This window comes from Calonectris borealis, chromosome 1 (assembly GCF_964195595.1).
Source record: "Calonectris borealis chromosome 1, bCalBor7.hap1.2, whole genome shotgun sequence".
Classification (NCBI taxonomy): domain Eukaryota; kingdom Metazoa; phylum Chordata; class Aves; order Procellariiformes; family Procellariidae; genus Calonectris; species Calonectris borealis.
This window is the reverse complement of record NC_134312.1, coordinates 1,330,865-1,349,361: the sequence shown is the minus strand read 5'-3', so window position 1 is coordinate 1,349,361 and position 18,497 is coordinate 1,330,865. Positions and strand designations below refer to the sequence as shown.

Sequence of the window (18,497 nt, the reverse complement as noted above, 5' to 3'; positions counted from 1 at the left end):
TAACGTCCAGGGCGGTGGGAGCGCGGTCAGTCCCCCCGCGTGCCGACAGCCGCGCTGATGCCGCGGGGCAGCCCGGCTGGCCTCCACCGGGCTGGGAGCACCCTGCCTCCCTTCCCCGGCAAGCTGGGGGAGTCACCGCGTTTGCTGTACGCTCGCTGGCTCCCGGTATCTATGTCAAGGCTGCTCTTCCTGATTTTAACTTCAATTTTTATTTCTGCTTTGTTTCTGAGCCCGCCAGCCGCTGGTGGCCTTGCACTGCTGGAGCGCGGGGGAGTCCGCTCCCCACCAGCGTGTCCCACGGGGTTCTTGCGTGTCCCACGGGGTTCTTGCGTGTCCCACGGGGTTCTTGCTCGCCCCATGGCTCTACCGAGCTTGGCTCCGCTCTTCCATGAGAGGGCAGACGGTGCCGTCCACCGGGCAAGCCGGAGCTCTGCTGCCAACCTGGGCTGCAGGGAGCCCGGGACTCACCCGGTAGCACCCTCCCACACTGGGAACAGGCTCCTCTGGCTTTCTGCAGTCCCCGGAGGATTAATTAGCTTTGTTCTTGTGCCACGAGCGCTCTTACTGGAGGTATTTATTTTTTTCTGCTCCGTTTGGTAAAGCTGGAGGCTGCTGTGCATCTGGATCCCAGCTCCAACTAGCTAGCCCCCCACTAGCCCACATCTCAGACATCCAGCACTCCACGGCCGCCGGGTTTGCCTGGCTGATCCTGGGAGTCGATCAGGTTCAATAAAACCAGCCGCTCCGTGGAAACCGTCCGGGAGCCGCCTTGGGGCTAAACCGGCTGCCTTTTCCCCGCAGGGAGAACAACCCGACCCTGGTGGAGGTGCTGGAGGGGGTGGTTCGCCTCCCCGAGACGGTGCACACCGCCGTCCGCTACACCAGCATCGAGCTGGTGGGAGAGATGAGCGAGGTGGTGGACAGAAACCCCCAGTTCCTGGGTGAGTCCCTCCTGCCGCGCCGGCGCGGGAGACGTCACCGCTCCGCCCCGCGGCGAGCCTGGTCCCCGGGACCCCTCCTCACCCCGGCTTTCTCCTCCGCAGATCCCGTGCTGGGTTATTTGATGAAAGGTCTGTGCGACAGGCGGCTGGCCTCGGCGGCGGCCAAGGCCATCCACAATATCTGCTCGGTATGCCGGGACCACATGGCTCAGCACTTTAACGGGCTGCTGGAGATAGCCCGTTCCCTCGACTCCTTCACGCTCTCTCCGGAGGCTGCCGTGGGGCTCCTGAAGGGTGCGTATGGAAAAGCTGTCGGTGTTTTGGGGGGCGGTCGCTCGCCACGGATGCTGCAACCCCGTTTTCACATGGTTTTTCTTAGACGAGAGTGTCTCGGTTTGCCCTGAGGCCCTCCACGGGTCCACGTTCAGAGTCTTCTCAAGAGCTCGCTTGGGGCAGGAGGTAGAAAGAGATCCTTCCTGGGTTTATAAGTTATCTCCATCCCTGCTCTGGCCTTGAAATGCGGGAAGAAAACATTCAAAATGCTCACAGCCGCGTTAGCAATGGGTTAATGCTGCATCCCAACACTTGGAAATCGGCTGCTGTACGCCCAGGGTGGAAAATTGCAAGTATTTGTCATTTTAGAGACAGTTTGGGCACAAGAATGTCGTTTTTCAAATCCAACCTGCGGTCGGAGCATTTGCTTCTCACAGGGCCTTTGGCTGTTGGGCATCGTGTGCCTCTTCAACCACGGCTGGTTTCGTGGACGTGCAGGTCTCATGTCCGGGCCTCAAAGATTCCTGGCGGATTCGAGTGCTTCCGAAACCTTTCAAAATGGAGCAGCTCTGGAGCTTGTGCAAAGGGAGCCTCACTGCGGCCGCACAGTCGGGGCGTGCGACTAGAGAGACAAAACTCGTGTTTTTTCCCTTGTTTCCTCTCACCTATCGATGCAAGCGGCGTTGGCCACGCTTCTGAGCTGCTCCTTTCCCTGCCACAGAGTATTTTCTCCTCCTTCTTTAAAACAACGCAAGGAATACCTGAGCCGGGGAGAATTTTCTCCTCCCGGTGTGGTCTGCCAGCACCTCCGACGTGCTCCTGCCTTTGAGTGGGATGCTGTGATGTGGCAGTGGGGAGCGGCTCGAGCGCTCGTCTTTGCATTTCATTTTTGTGGGAGCCCTGCGATGCCGTAGCTGTGGGTCGAAAGAAGCTTCCTTGGACCTCGTGATGCTGCTGGGCAGGGGCGAGGGTGCTGCGGGGACACGCCGGGGTGTGCTCGTCGTGTCCGTCTGCCCTCAGATTATCCCTGTGCTCCCACATGCCGGCATTCCTTCCTCCTTCCCGCCCCCGCAGAAAGTATTTCGGTGTCTGGTTTAACCAAAGAGTCGGGTTCAAGCTGCAGAGAACCAAGTCTCGGGAAGCAGTCCCTGCCTTTGCCCCGGAGCCGTGCCCTCTCCCTGCCGGCAGGGCCTGCCTGGGAACCTCGCTCCTGTTGCCTTTCACCGACCGCGCTCCTACGCCGCGTTCCCGTTCCTGAGCCTGTCTCCTCTTGCCTTTCAGGGACAGCCTTGGTCCTGGCCAGGCTCCCCTTGGAGAAGATAGCAGAATGCCTCAGTGAACTCTGCGCCGTACAAGTGATGGCGCTGAAGAAGGTACGTCCCGGTCGGAGCTGCGTTAACGCGCTCCTCGTCTGTCACCGGTTTGGATGGGACGGATGGGAGGCCGTCAAGCTGCCGTGGCTCCGTCCTTGCCCGGTGGCTTGATCCGCTGCGGTAGTTGTGTGTCCTTAAAGCCAGAGGTGTATGAGGAGTCCAGGACCGAGACCGTACTTGTCCCTGAGTCTCTCCTGGCTGAGAAATACGGAGCTGGTAGAGCGTGTAATGGGTTAAACGGGAGGAAAACGGTCCCTAAAAATCAGTTCTAGGGAGGGGAGAGGAAGGGAGCCAAAGAGCCTTCCCACCTCGAATGCCGCAGGCAGCTTTCACCCCGCGTCTCCAGCGTGGAGAACGTGGGAACTCCCCTGTGGCCCCAAAAGGTCACGTTCTGGCTGTCCCAAAACCATGGTGGCCCTAGTGACCTTTCCATGCAGATCCAGGATAACGGAGAGTGGAAATCTCAGAGGATGGCAGGGAGAGGGAGGGAAGCCTCAAGGAAAGGTCGTCCACGTCCTCCGTCTCTGGGGGATGACCTGCAGCTGCACGAGGGTGGTTCTTGAGAGCTCCTCCTGCCAACACTGCCCGCTCCTAGCAGCTCTCGCCCGTCGGCAGGCTCCTCTTCCACCTCTGACCCTGCTCCCTTCTCCTTCAGAGACCCCTTCGAGTAGGCTCTGAATGCGGAGGAGGCAAAAAGAGAAGCTGCTCTGAGCTTTCAGCCCAGGCTAGGAGCTGCCTAGGTCCTAGGCAAGGTTTGAGGAGGCATCTGCTCTGCTTTGGCCCGAGGGGGATGTGAAGGTGCTGCTGGTGGGGTCTGGTGTCCAGGTATTCAGCCTTCGCTGCGAACGGGGCTGCCTGCGGTCCTGAAATCCCATCGTTTTCCCTTGTTTTCTAGCTGCTCTCTCAGGAGCCAAGCAATGGCCTCTCCTCAGACCCCACCGTGCCCCTGGATCGACTTGCTGTCATATTTAGGTAAGGAAGGAGGGGCTGGGACAGCCTGTGCGGGGGGTTGGTCGGCACGTGAGTCAAATCTGCTCATCCAGAGACTTAAAACCAAATTAGTGACGGCTCATTTCCCCCGGCCCCACGAGGAGAGGGCTGGAAGCTGCTTCTCCACCAAGTTCAAGGGTCCCCAGCCCCGCTAAGCCCGTTTCTGGTCCCCTTCCCGCAGCCTCGGCGGGTGCTGGAGGCTCCAACCCATTTTCTTGGCTTTAAACACAAAACCCGACTGTTTAAAAAAAATACCGTTAACCCTTTGCTGCTCTTCACAGACACACCAACCCCATTGTAGAAAATGGACAGATCCATCCGTGCCAAAAAGTCATTCAGGAAGTACGTGCCGCATTCGGGGAGGGAATTTCGGCGAGGGGGTTGAGGGGGGGTCGTACCGGGCGGGCGGTTCGGTTGCAGTCCCCTGCTGCCGGGCAGATCCACGCGTCCGACGGCTCCTCTGCCTGGGGCTGCGCAGCGCGGGGGAGAGGAGCCGCTGGTGGAAGCGGGGATCGGCGCCGGGGGGCAGATTTGGGTCTTCAGACCCCTGGAAGGGGACTGGAAACGTCTCAAGCGCTTTAATTTCCCTGCCCGTGTAACGTTCGCAGCGCTGCGCCGGAGGCGTTAAGCCACTCTGAGCTCTTCGCTCCTACGTAAAGCTGATTTATCCATCCCGTAACGCAGGTGCCTCTTGTTTTCGGGACCCGGGTGGCATCTGCCTGGCAGTACAGGATTTGGGTGGTTTTCGGGTAGGAGGGTGGTGGTGTGGCGGGGTGCGCCGTGTGCCGGGTTCAGCTTTAACCCCTCCGTCTGCGCTCAGATCTGGCCCGTGCTGTCGGAGACCCTGAACAAACACAGTGCCGATAACCGCATCGTGGAGCGGTGCTGCCGCTGCCTGCGCTTCGCCGTCCGCTGCGTGGGCAAAGGCTCTGCCGCCCTGCTGCAGCCGCTCGTCACCCAGGTACGGAGGCTGCCGCCGAGAAATCCCCCTCTCAACGCCTTTACGGGGACGTCGCGATCCCGGGCTTGGAGCCGTCGTCAAAAAACCGCTCACTCGGTTCGCGTCGGCAGGCGGGCGCGACTCGTGGGCAGCTGCCAGGCGGCAACCGGCGCTGGAAGGCGCTGCGGTAAACGCCGGCAGTCTCGGGAGCTCCTGCGTAAACCCTTGGGGAGCGGAGAGAGCCTTTGAACTGCGGGGAGGAGCTAAGCCCTGCCTGGTGGGTGCTCTGTGGGTGGTGGGAGCCCTGCGGTCCTATCTGTAATTTGAAAGGTACGCGTGAAACTCGGCGTCGTGCCGGGAAGAGGGAACTCGCAGCCCGGTGTTAGGTGTCCCCTGCTCGGCTCGGTGCTTCCACGGGGCTAAGGGAGGATCAAAGGCTGCGTTGGCTCTGGGAGCCGCAGCACGGAGATGCTCCGAAGTGCAAAATCAGGCCTGAGCCGGTACTTCAGGATGTTCCCTGCCCGCCGTGGGGCTGGGCGAAGGTCTAGCAGGCTGGGACGTCGTCTCGGCACAGGAGGAGAGCGGCCCTTTCCCAGGGGGGAGGTGGGACTGTCGGGCGGGCACCGGCCCCGGCTGGGAGGTGACCGGTGTACGGCTTCACCGCTCCGTGCCTCGCCTGCGGATCGCAGCCGGGGGCTACAGCCCCTCGCCGTCAGGAGGGCCGTGCCCGAGGGGCGCAGCAGGTTCAGGGTCTCTGTCCCGCTTCGGGAAGCGTGGGGCTGGGTGAGGAAATCCCCGGCCGTGGCAGGGGAGCTGCCAGGTTCCTGGCTGGATCCTTCAGCCGACGGGCCCCAGCGAGCGGCGGACAGGGAATTCTCCGATGGAAACAGCCGCAGCGGTTTCTGTGCCGGACCCGCTGCTGGCCGCGGTGTTGGCGGCGGGCAGGCGGCGTTGGCGGTGCCAGGCAGTGCGTGTCTCTCCGCAGATGGTGAACGTGTACCGGGCGCACCAGCACTCCTGTTTCCTCTACCTGGGCAGCATCTTGGTGGACGAGTACGGCATGGAGGAGGGCTGCCGGCAGGGACTGCTCGACATGCTGCAGGTGGGTGCTGGGAGCCGACGGGTTTGGTTCCCTCGTATCTAAATCACAGAATCGTTTAGGTTGGAAGAGACCTCTAAGATCATCGAGTCCAACCGTCAACCCAACCCCCCCATGCCCACTACACCATGTCCCCAAGCGCCTCATCTACACGTCTTTTAAATACCTCCAGGGATGGGGACTCAACCACTTCCCTGGGCAGCCTGTTCCAAGGCCTGACCACTCTTTCAGTGAAGAAATTTCTCCTCATGTCCAATCTAAACCTCCCGTGGCACAACTTGAGGCCATTTCCTCTCGTCCTATCACTGTTACTTGGGAGAAGAGACCGACCCCCACCTCGCTCCAACCTCCTTTCAGGGAGTTGTAGAGCGATGAGGTCTCCCCTCAGCCTCCTCTTCTCCAGGCTGAACACCCCCAGTTCCCTCAGCCGCTCCCCATCAGACTTGTGCTCCAGGCCCTTCACCAGCCTCGTTGCTCTTCTTATTTCCGCGTGCCGGCGCAGTAACTGCCCCTCTGCGCTCGGGGGGGGCTGCGCCTGGGGTGCCGGGAGGGTTTGCGTGAAGCGGGGCTGGTCCCAGCGCCTCTCTGCTCTCGCCCGAGTTGGTGGCTGGGTGAACGAAACCGAGGAAGGGAAGGTTGAAGCGGAACTGGTGAGTGGCTTCTTGCTGGAGGAGCTGACGGTTGAGGAAGGCATTGCTGCCGCGGGGCACGTACCCCAGCGGGAGGAAAGATCCAAACCTGCCCTTTCGGCTGTGACGTGGCTGTCGGGAGGGAGAAGCCAGGGTCTGGTCCGCTCCGGTGTGCTCCGTGCTGGAAATCTCCCTGCAGAGAGAAGGGCGGTTTGAGATGTAATCACTGCTAATTGCTAATGGATCCCCACGACCCTTCTCCTAGGCGCTATGCATACCCACCTTCCAACTCCTAGAGCAGCCCAACGGCCTTCAGAACCACCCGGACACCGTGGACGACCTCTTCCGACTAGCAGCCAGGTACCCACGCTCTCCTGTCGCCTTCTCCTGCTGCCTGAGGACACCCCAACCCCTCTCTCCTTCTGGAGGGGTCCCCGCGCGCCCGTGGGGAGCGCTCCCGTCTCCGTTGGCGGGTGGGAGAAGGCAGGGTCCTGCCTTCCCACCGGCACTCGGGGATAGGCAGGGCGCGGGGAAGCCGGGCAAGCGCCGGTAACGTCTGTCTGTCCTCTTGCCTGGGCAGGTTCATCCAGCGCAGCCCCGTCACCTTGCTACGCAGCCAGGTGATGATCCCCATCCTGCAGTGGGCCATCGCCGCCACCACCCTGGATCACCGGGACGCCAACTGCAGCGTCATGAAGTTCCTGCGCGACCTCATCCACACCGGGGTGGCCAACGACGTGAGTGACCCGTGGGGTCGTTGGTCGTGAGGGGGGGGGGTGTCTTCCTCCACGGAGTTGGGGACGCCATCCTCATCGCCGTTTGTCACCGCGGTCCCCTGCGAGGGCTGTCCCACCGCCGTATCAAGCCACCACGGTTACTCCACCGCTGCCGGCGGAGATGCTCTGGGAGTCGCTCCCGGAGCGAGGAGCAGCGTGTCCCTGTCCCCAGGCGCTGCTCACCTTCCCTCCTCTTCCTCCCGCAGCACGAGGAGGACTTCGAAATGCGGAAGGAGCTCATCAGCCAGGTGATGAACCAGCTGGGCCAGCAGCTCGTCAACCAACTGCTGCACACGTGCTGCTTCTGCCTGCCGCCGTACACCCTGCCCGACGTCGCCGAGGTGCTCTGGGAGATCATGCAGATCGACCGGCCGGTGAGAGGGACGGGATGTACCCCGAAAGGGCGCGGGGGGGGTCGGGCTTCAGCCCTGAGCCGTCCCGGGGTGCACGTGGGCAGAGCCAAACCCCGAAGCCTCCCCCAGGCCAGGAGACGGGAGCTGGGTTTGGCTCCGCGTCCTGAGTTTCTCTCTTCTCTTCCTGCAGACGTTTTGTCGCTGGCTGGAGAACTCGCTGAAGGGTTTACCAAAGGAAACGACGGGAGGAGCCATCCAAGTCACACACAAACAGCTGACGGACTTCCACAAGCAGGTCACAAGGTGAGCGTGCCGGCGTGCCGGCGTGCCGGCGCGGGGCAGGGTGCGATGCCGAGAGCCAGGACGGTGACGAGCAGCACACGGCCGCGGCTCCGGCGTCCCCCTTGCGAGCTCGTCCCTGGGACGTGGCCTTTGCACCCTGCTGTGTCCTACAAGGCTCGGTCCCACCTGCGGGTTGTCCTCCGGCAGCCCCAAAGCGTCTCCGCAAGAGCTGAGCGTGCCGGTGGGACGTCACCCCCAGCCCCTGCCCGTGAATCCGCTCGGATGTCTCATCCAGGGTGCGGAAAGCCTTGCTTTGGAGGGCACGGGTTGCCTTTTCCATCACTGAACAGGTTTTTCTGCTCTTGCCTGAGCCCTGCGGAGCTGGCGTCCCTCCCCGCCGGGGCGCGGGCAGCTTTCGCAAGCCGTCCTGCCGCCCGCCCTCCCTCTCCTCGGCCCTCTGAGTCACCGGCTGCCGCTGGGTCCTGCCCGGGCCTGCCGCTGCGGGCTGCGTCCGCGGCCGGAGCGAGAGCCGGGATCAGCCCGGCAAGCTGCAGCCCGCTCCGGTGCCCGCTGTCCTCCCCCCGCACCCGTCCCGCCGTGGGCAGCGGGGTCCCCGGCTGGTTCGGGGGCACCGGCCGCTCAACCCCCAAACGCTCCCTCTGCCCGGCTCGCTCTCGGCGAGCAGCCGGCCCTGGAAAAATCCTGGAGCCCGAGTCTCCTGCCGGGCTCGTCCCCGGGGGCGGCTGGCTCCTTTCATCCAAGCGTGGTGGCACACAGGTCCCCTCCGGGGGCCGCCGAGCCCCGTTTTCCCCCGACATCTCCCCCAACATCTCGGAGCCGAGCTGCCGCGCTCCCGGTCCCCACCGCCATCGCGTGCCGGCAGGATTGCCCGCTGCCTGTGCCGGATGGAGGACACCTTCCCCGCTCCCCAAACGTCCCCTGAATGTCGCCCCTTGTCTTGCAGCGCCGAGGAATGTAAACAAGTCTGCTGGGCTCTGAGGGACTTCACCCGCTTGTTCCGATAGCTCCTGCTCCGGCACGGCGCCCGTCTCCTAGGTAAGAGCCGCCGATGGGACCCCGAGGGGCCGCAGGGACCGTCCCCCTGCCCCACGGCGGCTTCGGTGGCACCGCGGGCGTGGGGCTGTGACGCCGGGTGCTGTGGCCGTGCCGGCCCGGGAGAGGCAGGTGGGAAGGAGGACTGACCCCTCTCTCCCCCCTCCCAGGAATGTCTTTTAATTAGAAGACAGGAAAACGAAGAAAACCAAGAATGTGTCCCACAATCAGCAAAGTTCATCGTGGCCGAGGGCTTTCACTCGCTCCAGCGCGTCCCGCCAGCCAGGAGAGCCGGGGCCGGCGCCGCCTGCGCGCGCGGGAGGACGGCTCGAGGATCCCGCTTTCCCGGCGGATTCGTTTCCCGAACATCGGCTACCGAAACAAGAAAACAAACCAACGGGGGGAAGAAAAAAAAACCAACAACAAAACAAAAACAAAACAAAAAAGCAACACAAAAACAAACGACCACCAAACACCGGAGGAAAACGGATTTGCCCGGCAGCAAAACAAGAGCGCGAAGTAGAAAACTTTCTGTGAAATGGAAAAAAAAAACAAAAAACAAAAAAAACAAAAAAAAAAACAAAAACCAAACAAACAATAAAAATTATTTCAGGAAAGATGGGGGTTTAAAATAGATTTAGTCAAACCCAGCGGCAGGAGGGGGGGAGGCCGGGGCTCTGCCCTCCCCGAGCCCGCCGCGTCCTGCCTGGTGGCGACCTCCCGGAGAAGACGCAGGTGGGACGGACTCTTTAAATATATATATTATATTTTTTTTTCCTTTTTTTTTTTTTTCTTCTTTTTTAGTTTGTTTTTTTGTTTGTTTGGTTGGGTTGGTTTTTTTTTTTTTTTTTGGGTTGGTTTTATTTGGTTTATTTTAGGGTTGGACCGTGCGGGGAGGAGACGGCTCGAGCGAGTGCAGGGACGGGGCTGGGAGAGGGCGGGCGCGGGGCCCGCGGGCACGGCTGGGCGCATGCTGTTCCCTCCGGGGGTGTGTAGCCATCTCGAGAACAATAAAAACAACAAAAAAACTGAAAAAAAAAATAAATTAAAAACCCCAAGTCCTGGCCTGGTTCTTCTCTCCGGCTGCGCCGCGCAGCCAGCCCCACCAGAGCTGGGTGCCCCCGTCCCTGGGGGGGTCCGGGTCCAGCGCGGCCCCATCCTGGCCCCATTTTCTTGCCGTTTTCCCCCAAAACTGCGGGAGGGCCGGGGCAGCGCCCCGTTTCGCACCGTGGGTGCTCCAGGGAGGTGGGTCCAGCTTCTCCTCCAGTCCAGCCCCAGCAAAGCCTCCCTGGGACGGGTGGTCACGGCCCCGTCCTGCCCCGGGGGACCCGGCGGGTGCTCGTCACCGGCTTCCCGGCAGCTCCGGAGGGACGGGGACAGGGATGGGGCCGGCGCCGGGCGGCCCCAGCTCCGCCAGCCTGGATGGTCCCAGGGTGACGGGACGGGGATTGCCACCCCAACGGGCTTCGCGGTGGCAGTGCCGTGGGTGGCCCACGTGTCCCCTCGTCACTGGGGCAGGGAGCCGGGCGGCAGCACCCAGGGTGCGGCGGCGGGGCCGGGCTCCGGCTGTGCCGGCGGCAGCCGCTGCTGGTTCTGCCAGAGCTGGTGAAGCTCCTTGAACTGCTCCACCATCTTGTCCTTGAGGTCGGGGTGGGAGATCTGCAGGGGGATGCTGTCGGCCGACCAGGACAGCTCGCCCGAGAACATCTCCAGCAGCAGCCGCGCCGCCACCGGCACCACCTGCAAGAGCCCCCACCGCGTCAGCCGGCACGAGGACACCCACCCGTGTCCCCCGGGGAGCTTGGGGCAGCCTGGGGACAGCCCGAGGTGTCCTCGTCCCCTCACCTGCACCGTGATGAGCTTTTTCTCCTTGGGCTTCTGGTCCGGCCACTCCTCGCCGAAGCAGAAGAAGATCTCGAAGGGCGGGGGGGTGGTGGTCTGGCCCTTCTGGAACAGGATGAGGCCTGCGGGGCCAGACGCCGCGGTGAGGGGCAGGACGGGGCCTGGCGCCAGTCTGTCCCACCACCACCCCAGCCGCTGTCCCCCACGCCAGCTGATACCCCATGGTGTCCCCCCATCCCAGCTTGGTCCCCACATCCCAGCTGGTGTCCCCCCATGCCACCAGGTCCCCATGGGCTGCCTGGTGTCCCCCCCATCCCAGCTTGGTCCCCCCATGCCAGCTGGTCCCCATACACTGGGTGGTGTCCCTCCACGCCACCACCTCTCCCCATCCCAGCTTGTCCCCCCATGCCACCAGGTCCCCATGTTCCAGCTGGTGTCCCCCCATCCCATCTTCGTCCCCCCATGCCAGCTTGGTACCCCCGTGCCATCAGGTCCCCACGTGCTGCCTGGTGTCCCCCCATCCCAGCTTGGTCCCCCCATGCCAGCTGGTCCCTATGTGCTGGGTGGTGTCCCCCCATGTCACCACATCTCATCCCAGCCTGTTCCCTGATGCCATCAGGTCCCCATGTACCAGCTGATGTCCCCCCATCCCGTCTTGGTCCCCCCATGCCAGCTGGTGTCCCCCCATGGGAGCTTGTCCCCCCATGCCATCTTGGTCCCCCCATGCCACCAGGTCCCCACGTGCCGCCTGGTGTCCCCCCATGCCAGCTGACCCCTTCATCCCATCCGGTGTCCCCAAGGGGCACAGGGGACAACCACCCCATCCTCCTCTCACCGTTGAGAAACCCCTCGAGGCTGAAGAGCTTGGTCTTCTTCTCCCTCTCGATGGGGTTGGGGCCGGCGTGGTGGGCGGCGCAGGGCCCTGTCCAGAAGACCTTGCACTGGCAGAGGCGGATGGCGTAGATGTCCTGGCCCTGCAGCTCCAGGATGAGCCCGCGGTCCAGCACGTCCAGGAGCTGGTGGGTGTAGAAACGCTGCTTCTCGTTGGGGATGGCGTCGGTGGCAGGGAAGCGGACCTGCTCCAGCGTCAGCGGCCCGAAGAGCTCCACCTGCTCCTGCGTGGGCTCCAGGCTGCTGTGGAAGAGGCGGCAGCCGTGGGGGTTGCTGATGGTGAGGACGCAGACCTGACGGCCCCGGTACTGGAACTTGATCTCCAGGTCGGTCACTGCCGATGGGACGCGGATGTGAGCTGCCCGCCGGGGACTGTGCTGTGGCCACCCCTGGCCAGCCACCCCATGGCCACCCCATGCTCATGGCCACCCCATCCAGCCACCCTACACCCACGGCCACCACTATCCAGCCACACCATGGCCACCCCACACCCATGGCCACCTCTGTCCAGCCACCCCATGGCCACCACCATCCAGCCACCCCACACCCATGGCCACCCCCATCCGGCCACCCCATGGCCACCCCACACCCATGGCCACCTCTGTCCAGCCACCCTACACCCATGGCCACCACCATCCAGCCACCCCGTCCAGCCACTCCATGGCCACCCTACACCCATGGACACCCCCTCCAGCCACCCCATGGCCACCCCACACCCATGGCCACCTCTGTCCAGCCACCCTACACCCATGGCCACCACCATCCAGCCACCCCGTCCAGCCACTCCATGGCCACCCTACACCCATGGACACCCCCTCCAGCCATCCCACGGCCACCCCACACCCATGGACACCCCCTCCAGCCACCCCATGGCCACCCCACACCCATGGACACCCCCTTCAGCCACTCCACAGCCACCCCACACCCATGGCCACGACCATCCAACCACCCCACAGCCACCCCACACCCATGGCCACCACCATCCAACCACCCCACGGCCACCCCACACCCATGGCCACCACCATCCAACCACCCCACAACCACCCCACACCCATGGCCACCACCATCCAACCACCCCACGGCCACCCCACACCCATGGCCACCACCATCCAACCACCCCACAACCACCCCACACCCATGGCCACCACCATCCAACCACCCCACGGCCACCCCACACCCATGGCCACCACCATCCAACCACCCCACGGCCACCCCACACCCATGGCCACCACCATCCAACCACCCCACGGCCACCCCACACCCATGGCCACCACCATCCAATCACCCCACGGCCACCCCACACCCATGGACACCCCCTCCAGCCACCCCACGGCCACCCCACACCCATGGACACCCATGTCCAACCCCCCAACAGCCACCCCACACCCCTGCCTGGGCACCCCATCAGTGCCCAGCCACCCCATGAGCACCCCACACCCCCCCCCAACCCCACAGCCCCCCCCCATGTCCCCCCCCAGTCCTTACGCGGCAGCATGTGGGGGCTGATGAGCAGGTTGGGGATGACGTGCTCCATGGGTGCCAGCGGGCAGGCGGCCGGGGGGCCCAGGGTGCCCAGGGGGGGCCCCGACTCGGCCAGGGCGGCGGGGGGCAGCTCGTGGGTCCCATGGGTGCCCCCCACCTCCGCGGGGAGCAGCGCCGGGGGGGGCGGCACGAAGGGTCCTGGGGGGCAGGCGCTGCCGAAGGGGGGCTCCTCCTTGGGCCAGGGGTAGGGGGGCAGCAGGTCCCCCCCGTGCTGGGTGTCTGGGGCACAGCGTGGGGTCGGAGGGCAGCCACGGCCCCCAACCGTCCCCCAAAACCGCCGGGTGGGTGCACCCCACACCCCCCCACCCACCCGACGCCCCCCACTCACCGTCGATGCTCAGAGATGTCATCTTCTGGAGCTGCGGGCAGGAGAGCGGGGCGGTTACGGGGTTGGGGCGCAGGGACCCCCCCAGTCCCCCGGTTTGGGGGTCCTCCCCACCCTGACCCCCACCCAGGTACCTGGCTGACGTCCTCCTCCCCACTGCAGCCGTAGTCGTCCCCATCTGCAAGGGAGAGACGGGCTGGGGGGGCTGGGGCTTCGGGGGGTGCAGGGGGACTTGTGGGGTGCTGGGGCATTGTGGGGTGCTGAGGCTGCATGGGGTGCTGCGTCCTTGTGGGGTGTGGGGGACTTGTGGGGTGCTGGGGCTTCACAGGGTGTCGGGGACTTATGGGGTGCTGGGTCCTTGTGGGGCGCAGTGGGTCCTTATGGGGTGTGGGGTCCTTGCGGGGTGCTGGGGACTCATGGGGTGCTGAGGGTCCACTGGGTGCTGGGTCCTTGTGGGGTGCTTGGTTCTTGTGGGGTGCTGAGGCTCCTCAGGGTGCCTCGTCCTTGTGGGGTGCTGGAGCTTCATGGGGTGTAGGGGACTTCTGGGGTGCAGGGACCTCATGGGGTGCTGGGTCTTTGTGGGGTGCTGGAGCTTCACGGGGTGCTGGGGAGTTGTGGGGTGCTGGGTCTTTATGGGGTGCTGGGTCCTTATGAGGTGCAGGGACCTCATGGGGTGCTGGGGAGTTGTGGGGTGCTGGGACCTTGTGGGGTGCTGGAGCTTCATGGGGTGCTGAGTCCTTATGGGGTGCAGGGTCCTTGTGGGGTGCTGGGACCTTGTGGGGTGCTGGGTCCTTGTGGGGTGCAGGGTCCTTGTCGGGTGCTGGGTCCTTGTGGGGTGCTGGGACCTTGTGGGGTGCTGGAGCTTCATGGAGTGCTGGGACCTTATGGGGTGCTGGGTCCTTGTGGGGTGCTGGGACCTTGTGAGGTGCTGGAGCTTCATGGGGTGCTGGGACCTTGTGGGGTGCTGGAGCTTCATGGGGTGCTGGGACCTTATGGGGTGCTGGGACCTTGTGAGATGCAGGGTCCTTGTGGGGTGCTGGAGCTTCATGGGGTGCTGGGACCTTGTGGGGTGCTGGAGCTTCATGGGGTGCTAGGACCTTATGGGGTGCAGGGTCCTTGTGGGGTGCTGAGTCCTTATGGGGTGCAGGGTCCTTGTGGAGTGCTGGGTCCTTATGGGGTGCTGGGACCTTGTGGGGTGCTGGAGCTTCATGGGGTGCCGGGACCTTATGGGATGCAGGGTCTTTATGGGGTGCAGGGTCCTTGTGGAGTGCTGGGTCCTTATGGGGTGCTGGGACCTTGTGGGGTGCTGGGACCTTGTGGGGTGCTGGAGCTTCATGGGGTGCTGGGACCTTGTGGGGTGCTGGAGCTTCATGGGGTGCCGGGACCTTATGGGGTGCAGGGTCTTTATGGGGTGCAGGGTCCTTGTGGGGTGCTGAGTCCTTATGGGGTGCAGGGTCCTTGTGGAGTGCTGGGTCCTTATGGGGTGCTGGGACCTTGTGGGGTGCTTGAACCTTGTGGGGTGCTGGAGCTTCATGGGGTGCCGGGACCTTATGGGGTGCAGGGTCTTTATGGGGTGCAGGGTCCTTGTGGGGTGCCGGAGCTTCATGGGGTGCCGGGACCTCCCGGGGCGCCCAGCCCCGCCCCAGCCCCCCCGTACCTGCGCCCTCGGGGGGGCCCTGGCAGAGCTCGTAGACCTTGTAGGGCTGGGGGGGGGTGGCCCGGGTGCCGTCGAAGAGCAGGCGGAACTCCCGGCTCTTGTTGAGGGCGCAGCGCAGGTTCGCCTTCCACTTGGCCGGGTCCGGCGCGTCCACCCCCTCCGTGAACTTCCCCGTCTCCTGCGCCCACGCCTGGGGGGCCGGGGGGGCTCAGCACCCGCAGCGCCCCGCACCCCCCCCCCCGCGTACCCCTCGGCACCCCGGCAGCCCCATCCCGTGTCCCCGTTGTCACCCCGGCGCCCCCACCCTCTGTGCCCTTGTCACCCCACCGCCCTGTCCCCCGCCATCCCGTGTCCTCCTTGTCACCCCACTGCCCCCATCGCCTCATCCCATGTCCCCCTCGGCACCCCCCTCGGCACCCCATCGCCCCCATCCCATGTCCCCATTGTCACCCTGTCACCTCCATCACCCCGGGTCCCCCTCGTCACCCCAGCGCCCCCATCCCATGTCCCCATTGTCACCCCATCCACCTCCGTCCTGTGTCCCCTTGTGTCACCCCACCACCCTGTCCCCCCCGTCCCATGTCCACCCTGTCACCCCATCACCACCATCGCGTGTCCCCATTGTCACCCTGTCACGTCCATCACCCTGGGTCCCCCTTGTCACCCCTGCCCCACATCCCCCTCATCACCCCCATCACCCCTGTCCCATGGCCCCCTTGTCACCCCATCGCCCCCATCCTGGATCCCCCTTGTCACCCCGTCACCCCCATCACCCATGTCCTGTGTCCCCATTGTCACCCTGTCACCTCCATCGCCCCGATCCCCCTTGTCACCCCATCACCCTCGTCTCATGTCCCCCTTGTCACCCCATTGCCTCCATCCTGTGTCCCTCTTGTCACCCCATTGCCCCCCGGCGTCCCCAGCACCCCTGGCCTGTGTCCCCCTTGTCACCCCCATCACCCCCATCCCATGTCCCCCTTGTCACCCCATCACCCTTGTCCTGTGTCCCCCTTGTCACCCTGTCACCCCCATCACCCCCATCCCATGTCCCCCTTGTCACCCCATCACCCTTGTCCTGTGTCCCCCTTGTCACCCTGTCACCCCCATCACCCCCATCCCATGTCCCCCTTGTCACTCCATCACCCTTGTCCTGTGTCCCCCTTGTCACCCTGTCACCCCATCCCGTGTCCCCCTTGTCACCCCATCACCCTTGTCCTGTGTCCCCCTTGTCACCCCGTCACCCCATCCCGTGTCCCCCTTGTCACCCCATCACCCTTGTCCTGTGTCCCCCTTGTCACCCCGTCACCCATCCCGTGTCCCCCTTGTCACCCCATCACCCTTGTCCTGTGTCCCCCTTGTCACCCTGTCACCCCATCACATGTCCCCCTTGTCACCCCGTCACCCTTGTCCTGTGTCCCCCTTGTCACCCCGTCACCCATCCCGTGTCCCCCTTGTCACCCCGTCACCCTTGTCCTGTGTCCCCCTTGTCACCCCGTCACCCATCCCGTGTCCCCCTTGTCACCCCGTCACTCCCATTGCCCCGTCCCATGTCCTCCTTGTCACCCCCCCACCCCCTGTCCCCTCGTCACCTTGAAGATGGTGTCGTGGTCCTGGGGGGCGGGGGGGTGGCGGGTGGCGTGGCGCCAGGGGATGGCGAAGCGTCGCCGCTCGGGGTCCAGCCACTGCAGCCCCGGGTAGCGCCGGCTGCTGACCTGGGCCACCAGCCAGGGCTTCAGCCGCACCCGGCGGGGCGGGGGGTTCATGGCGGGACCTGCGGGGGGACGGGAGGGCTGGGGGCACTGGGGCACCCCCCCACCCCAGGTGGGGCTGAGGCCCGGCCGGCTCGTGACACGTGTGTGGGAAGGGGCTGAGGCCCGGCCGGCTCGTGACACGTGTGTGGGAAGGGGCTGAGGCCCAGCGAGCTCGTGACACGCGTGTGTGAAAGGGGCTGAGGCCCGGCCGGCTCATGACACTTGTGTGCAGCTGTGAGGGGGCACCCACGGGTGCCCGCCCCCCCCCCCGGTCCCGAAACAGGAACCGTGTCCCTGCCTGCCCCGGGAGAGCCGCGGGGGCTGGAGGAGGCCCCCCCCGAGCCCCATCCCCCCCGCGTGGGTGGGGGGCGTCACCCAGCGCCCCGAAAGCAGAAGCTGCGGCTGCTTTGGGGAAACAAAACCAGCCCGGAGCCACGGGTGGGACAGGGACACGGGGGACATGGGGGGACACAGGGGACATGGGGGGACACGGACTCCACGGGGGGGGGGCGCGCACCCAGCAGGGCACCCCCAGACCCCCTCCCCACCGGCACGGGGAGAGGGGGCAGACCCTGCGCCCCGTGGGGACAGCGGGGTGGCGGTCCCTATGGATCACGGTCCCCCGTGGGGACGGGGGGGATCCCCTGTGGGGTCAGGGTCAGGGTCCCCACGGGGTCACTGTCCCCACGGTCCCCACGGGGTCGGGGTCAAGGTCCCCACGCGGGTCACAGCAGCCGCGCGAGGCGAGACCCCGCCCCACGCCCCCCGAGCCCGGTCGCACACGCGTGTCCACCCGCGGGTGCCAGCCCACGTGCCGGCGCACACGCGTGTGCGGGGCCCCGGGGACGGACGGACACACGGACACTTCCTCAAACCGCGGCTCCTCCGCCCGGGTGTGGCGGGTCCCGTGGGTCCCGTGGGTCTCGGCAGAGCCCGGGCTGCTGCCACCCACCCCCACGGAGACCCACTCACCGCCACCCCCCCCCCCCCCGGGGACCCACCCGCCGGCACCCACCCCGGGGCACGCACCCCACGGGCACCCATCCCCAGGGGGACCCACTCCCACGGGCACCCATCCCCAGCGGGACCCACCTGCACGGCACCCACTCGCGGACACCCACCCCCCGCCCACGACGGACCCCCGGGCAAGCGGCACCGGGACCCACCTGCGCTCCGGGGCCGCCGCCGCCGCCCAGCGCTTCCGCACGGCGGGGCCGGGCCGTGGGTCGTGGGCCGGGCCGTGGGACGGGCCCGGCCACGCCACCGCCCCCGGGACCGCCCCGGACACGCCGCGCCCGGTGCGGGGCCCGTGTCCCCCCTCCCGTGTCCCCCCTGTCCTCCCCCTGTGTCCCCACCCGTGTCCCCCCGTGTCCAAACCCGTGTCCCCCCTCCCGTGTCCCCACTTGTGTCTCCCCGTGTCCCCCCTGCGTCCCCACCCGTGTCCCCCCTCCCATGTCCCCACTTGTGTCTCCCCTGTGTCCCCCCCTGTGTCCCCACCCGTGTCCCCACCCGTGTCTCCCCTCCCGTGTCCCCCCCGTGCCCCCCGTCCCGTCCCCCCCCGGTGTCACCCCCGTGTCCCCACCCGTGTCCCCCCTCCCGTGTCCCCCCCGTGCCCCCCGTCCCGTCCCCCCCCGGTGTCACCCCCGTGTCCCCACCCGTGTCTCCCCTCCCGTGTCCCCCCCGTGCCCCCCGTCCCGTCCCCCCCCGGTGTCACCCCCGTGTCCCCACCCGTGTCTCCCCTCCCGTGTCCCCCCCCGTGCCCCCCCGTCCCGTCCCCCCC

At 65.6% G+C, this 18,497-nt stretch overlaps 2 protein-coding genes across 2 annotated transcripts in view; one reads left to right on the top strand and one right to left on the bottom strand.

Annotated features, from left to right (window-relative positions):
* The window catches only part of TNPO3 (transportin 3), a 42,583-nt gene extending 33,288 nt beyond the window's left edge, over positions 1-9,295 (top strand). The window contains exons 11-23 of the mRNA XM_075142353.1: positions 802-941; positions 1,044-1,235; positions 2,496-2,587; positions 3,483-3,559; positions 3,859-3,919; positions 4,398-4,538; positions 5,503-5,619; positions 6,511-6,605; positions 6,826-6,982; positions 7,228-7,395; positions 7,565-7,677; positions 8,621-8,712; positions 8,880-9,295. Of these exons, the coding sequence (XP_074998454.1) occupies positions 802-941; positions 1,044-1,235; positions 2,496-2,587; positions 3,483-3,559; positions 3,859-3,919; positions 4,398-4,538; positions 5,503-5,619; positions 6,511-6,605; positions 6,826-6,982; positions 7,228-7,395; positions 7,565-7,677; positions 8,621-8,681 (1,414 nt within the window). The 3' untranslated portion in view covers positions 8,682-8,712; positions 8,880-9,295. The remainder of the gene's footprint in view (positions 1-801; positions 942-1,043; positions 1,236-2,495; positions 2,588-3,482; positions 3,560-3,858; positions 3,920-4,397; positions 4,539-5,502; positions 5,620-6,510; positions 6,606-6,825; positions 6,983-7,227; positions 7,396-7,564; positions 7,678-8,620; positions 8,713-8,879) is intronic.
* Positions 9,296-9,543: 248 nt separating this feature from the next.
* On the bottom strand, positions 9,544-17,901 carry IRF5 (interferon regulatory factor 5). Its single transcript, XM_075142366.1, has 9 exons — positions 17,884-17,901; positions 16,556-16,737; positions 14,967-15,156; positions 13,444-13,487; positions 13,313-13,343; positions 12,928-13,203; positions 11,387-11,776; positions 10,555-10,673; positions 9,544-10,449 (listed from the first exon to the last, which is right to left on the bottom strand). Exons 2-9 carry the CDS (start codon positions 16,727-16,729, stop codon positions 10,216-10,218), a joined length of 1,458 nt encoding a protein of 485 aa, XP_074998467.1. The 5' UTR covers positions 16,730-16,737; positions 17,884-17,901; the 3' UTR covers positions 9,544-10,215.
* Positions 17,902-18,497: the final 596 nt, after the last annotated feature.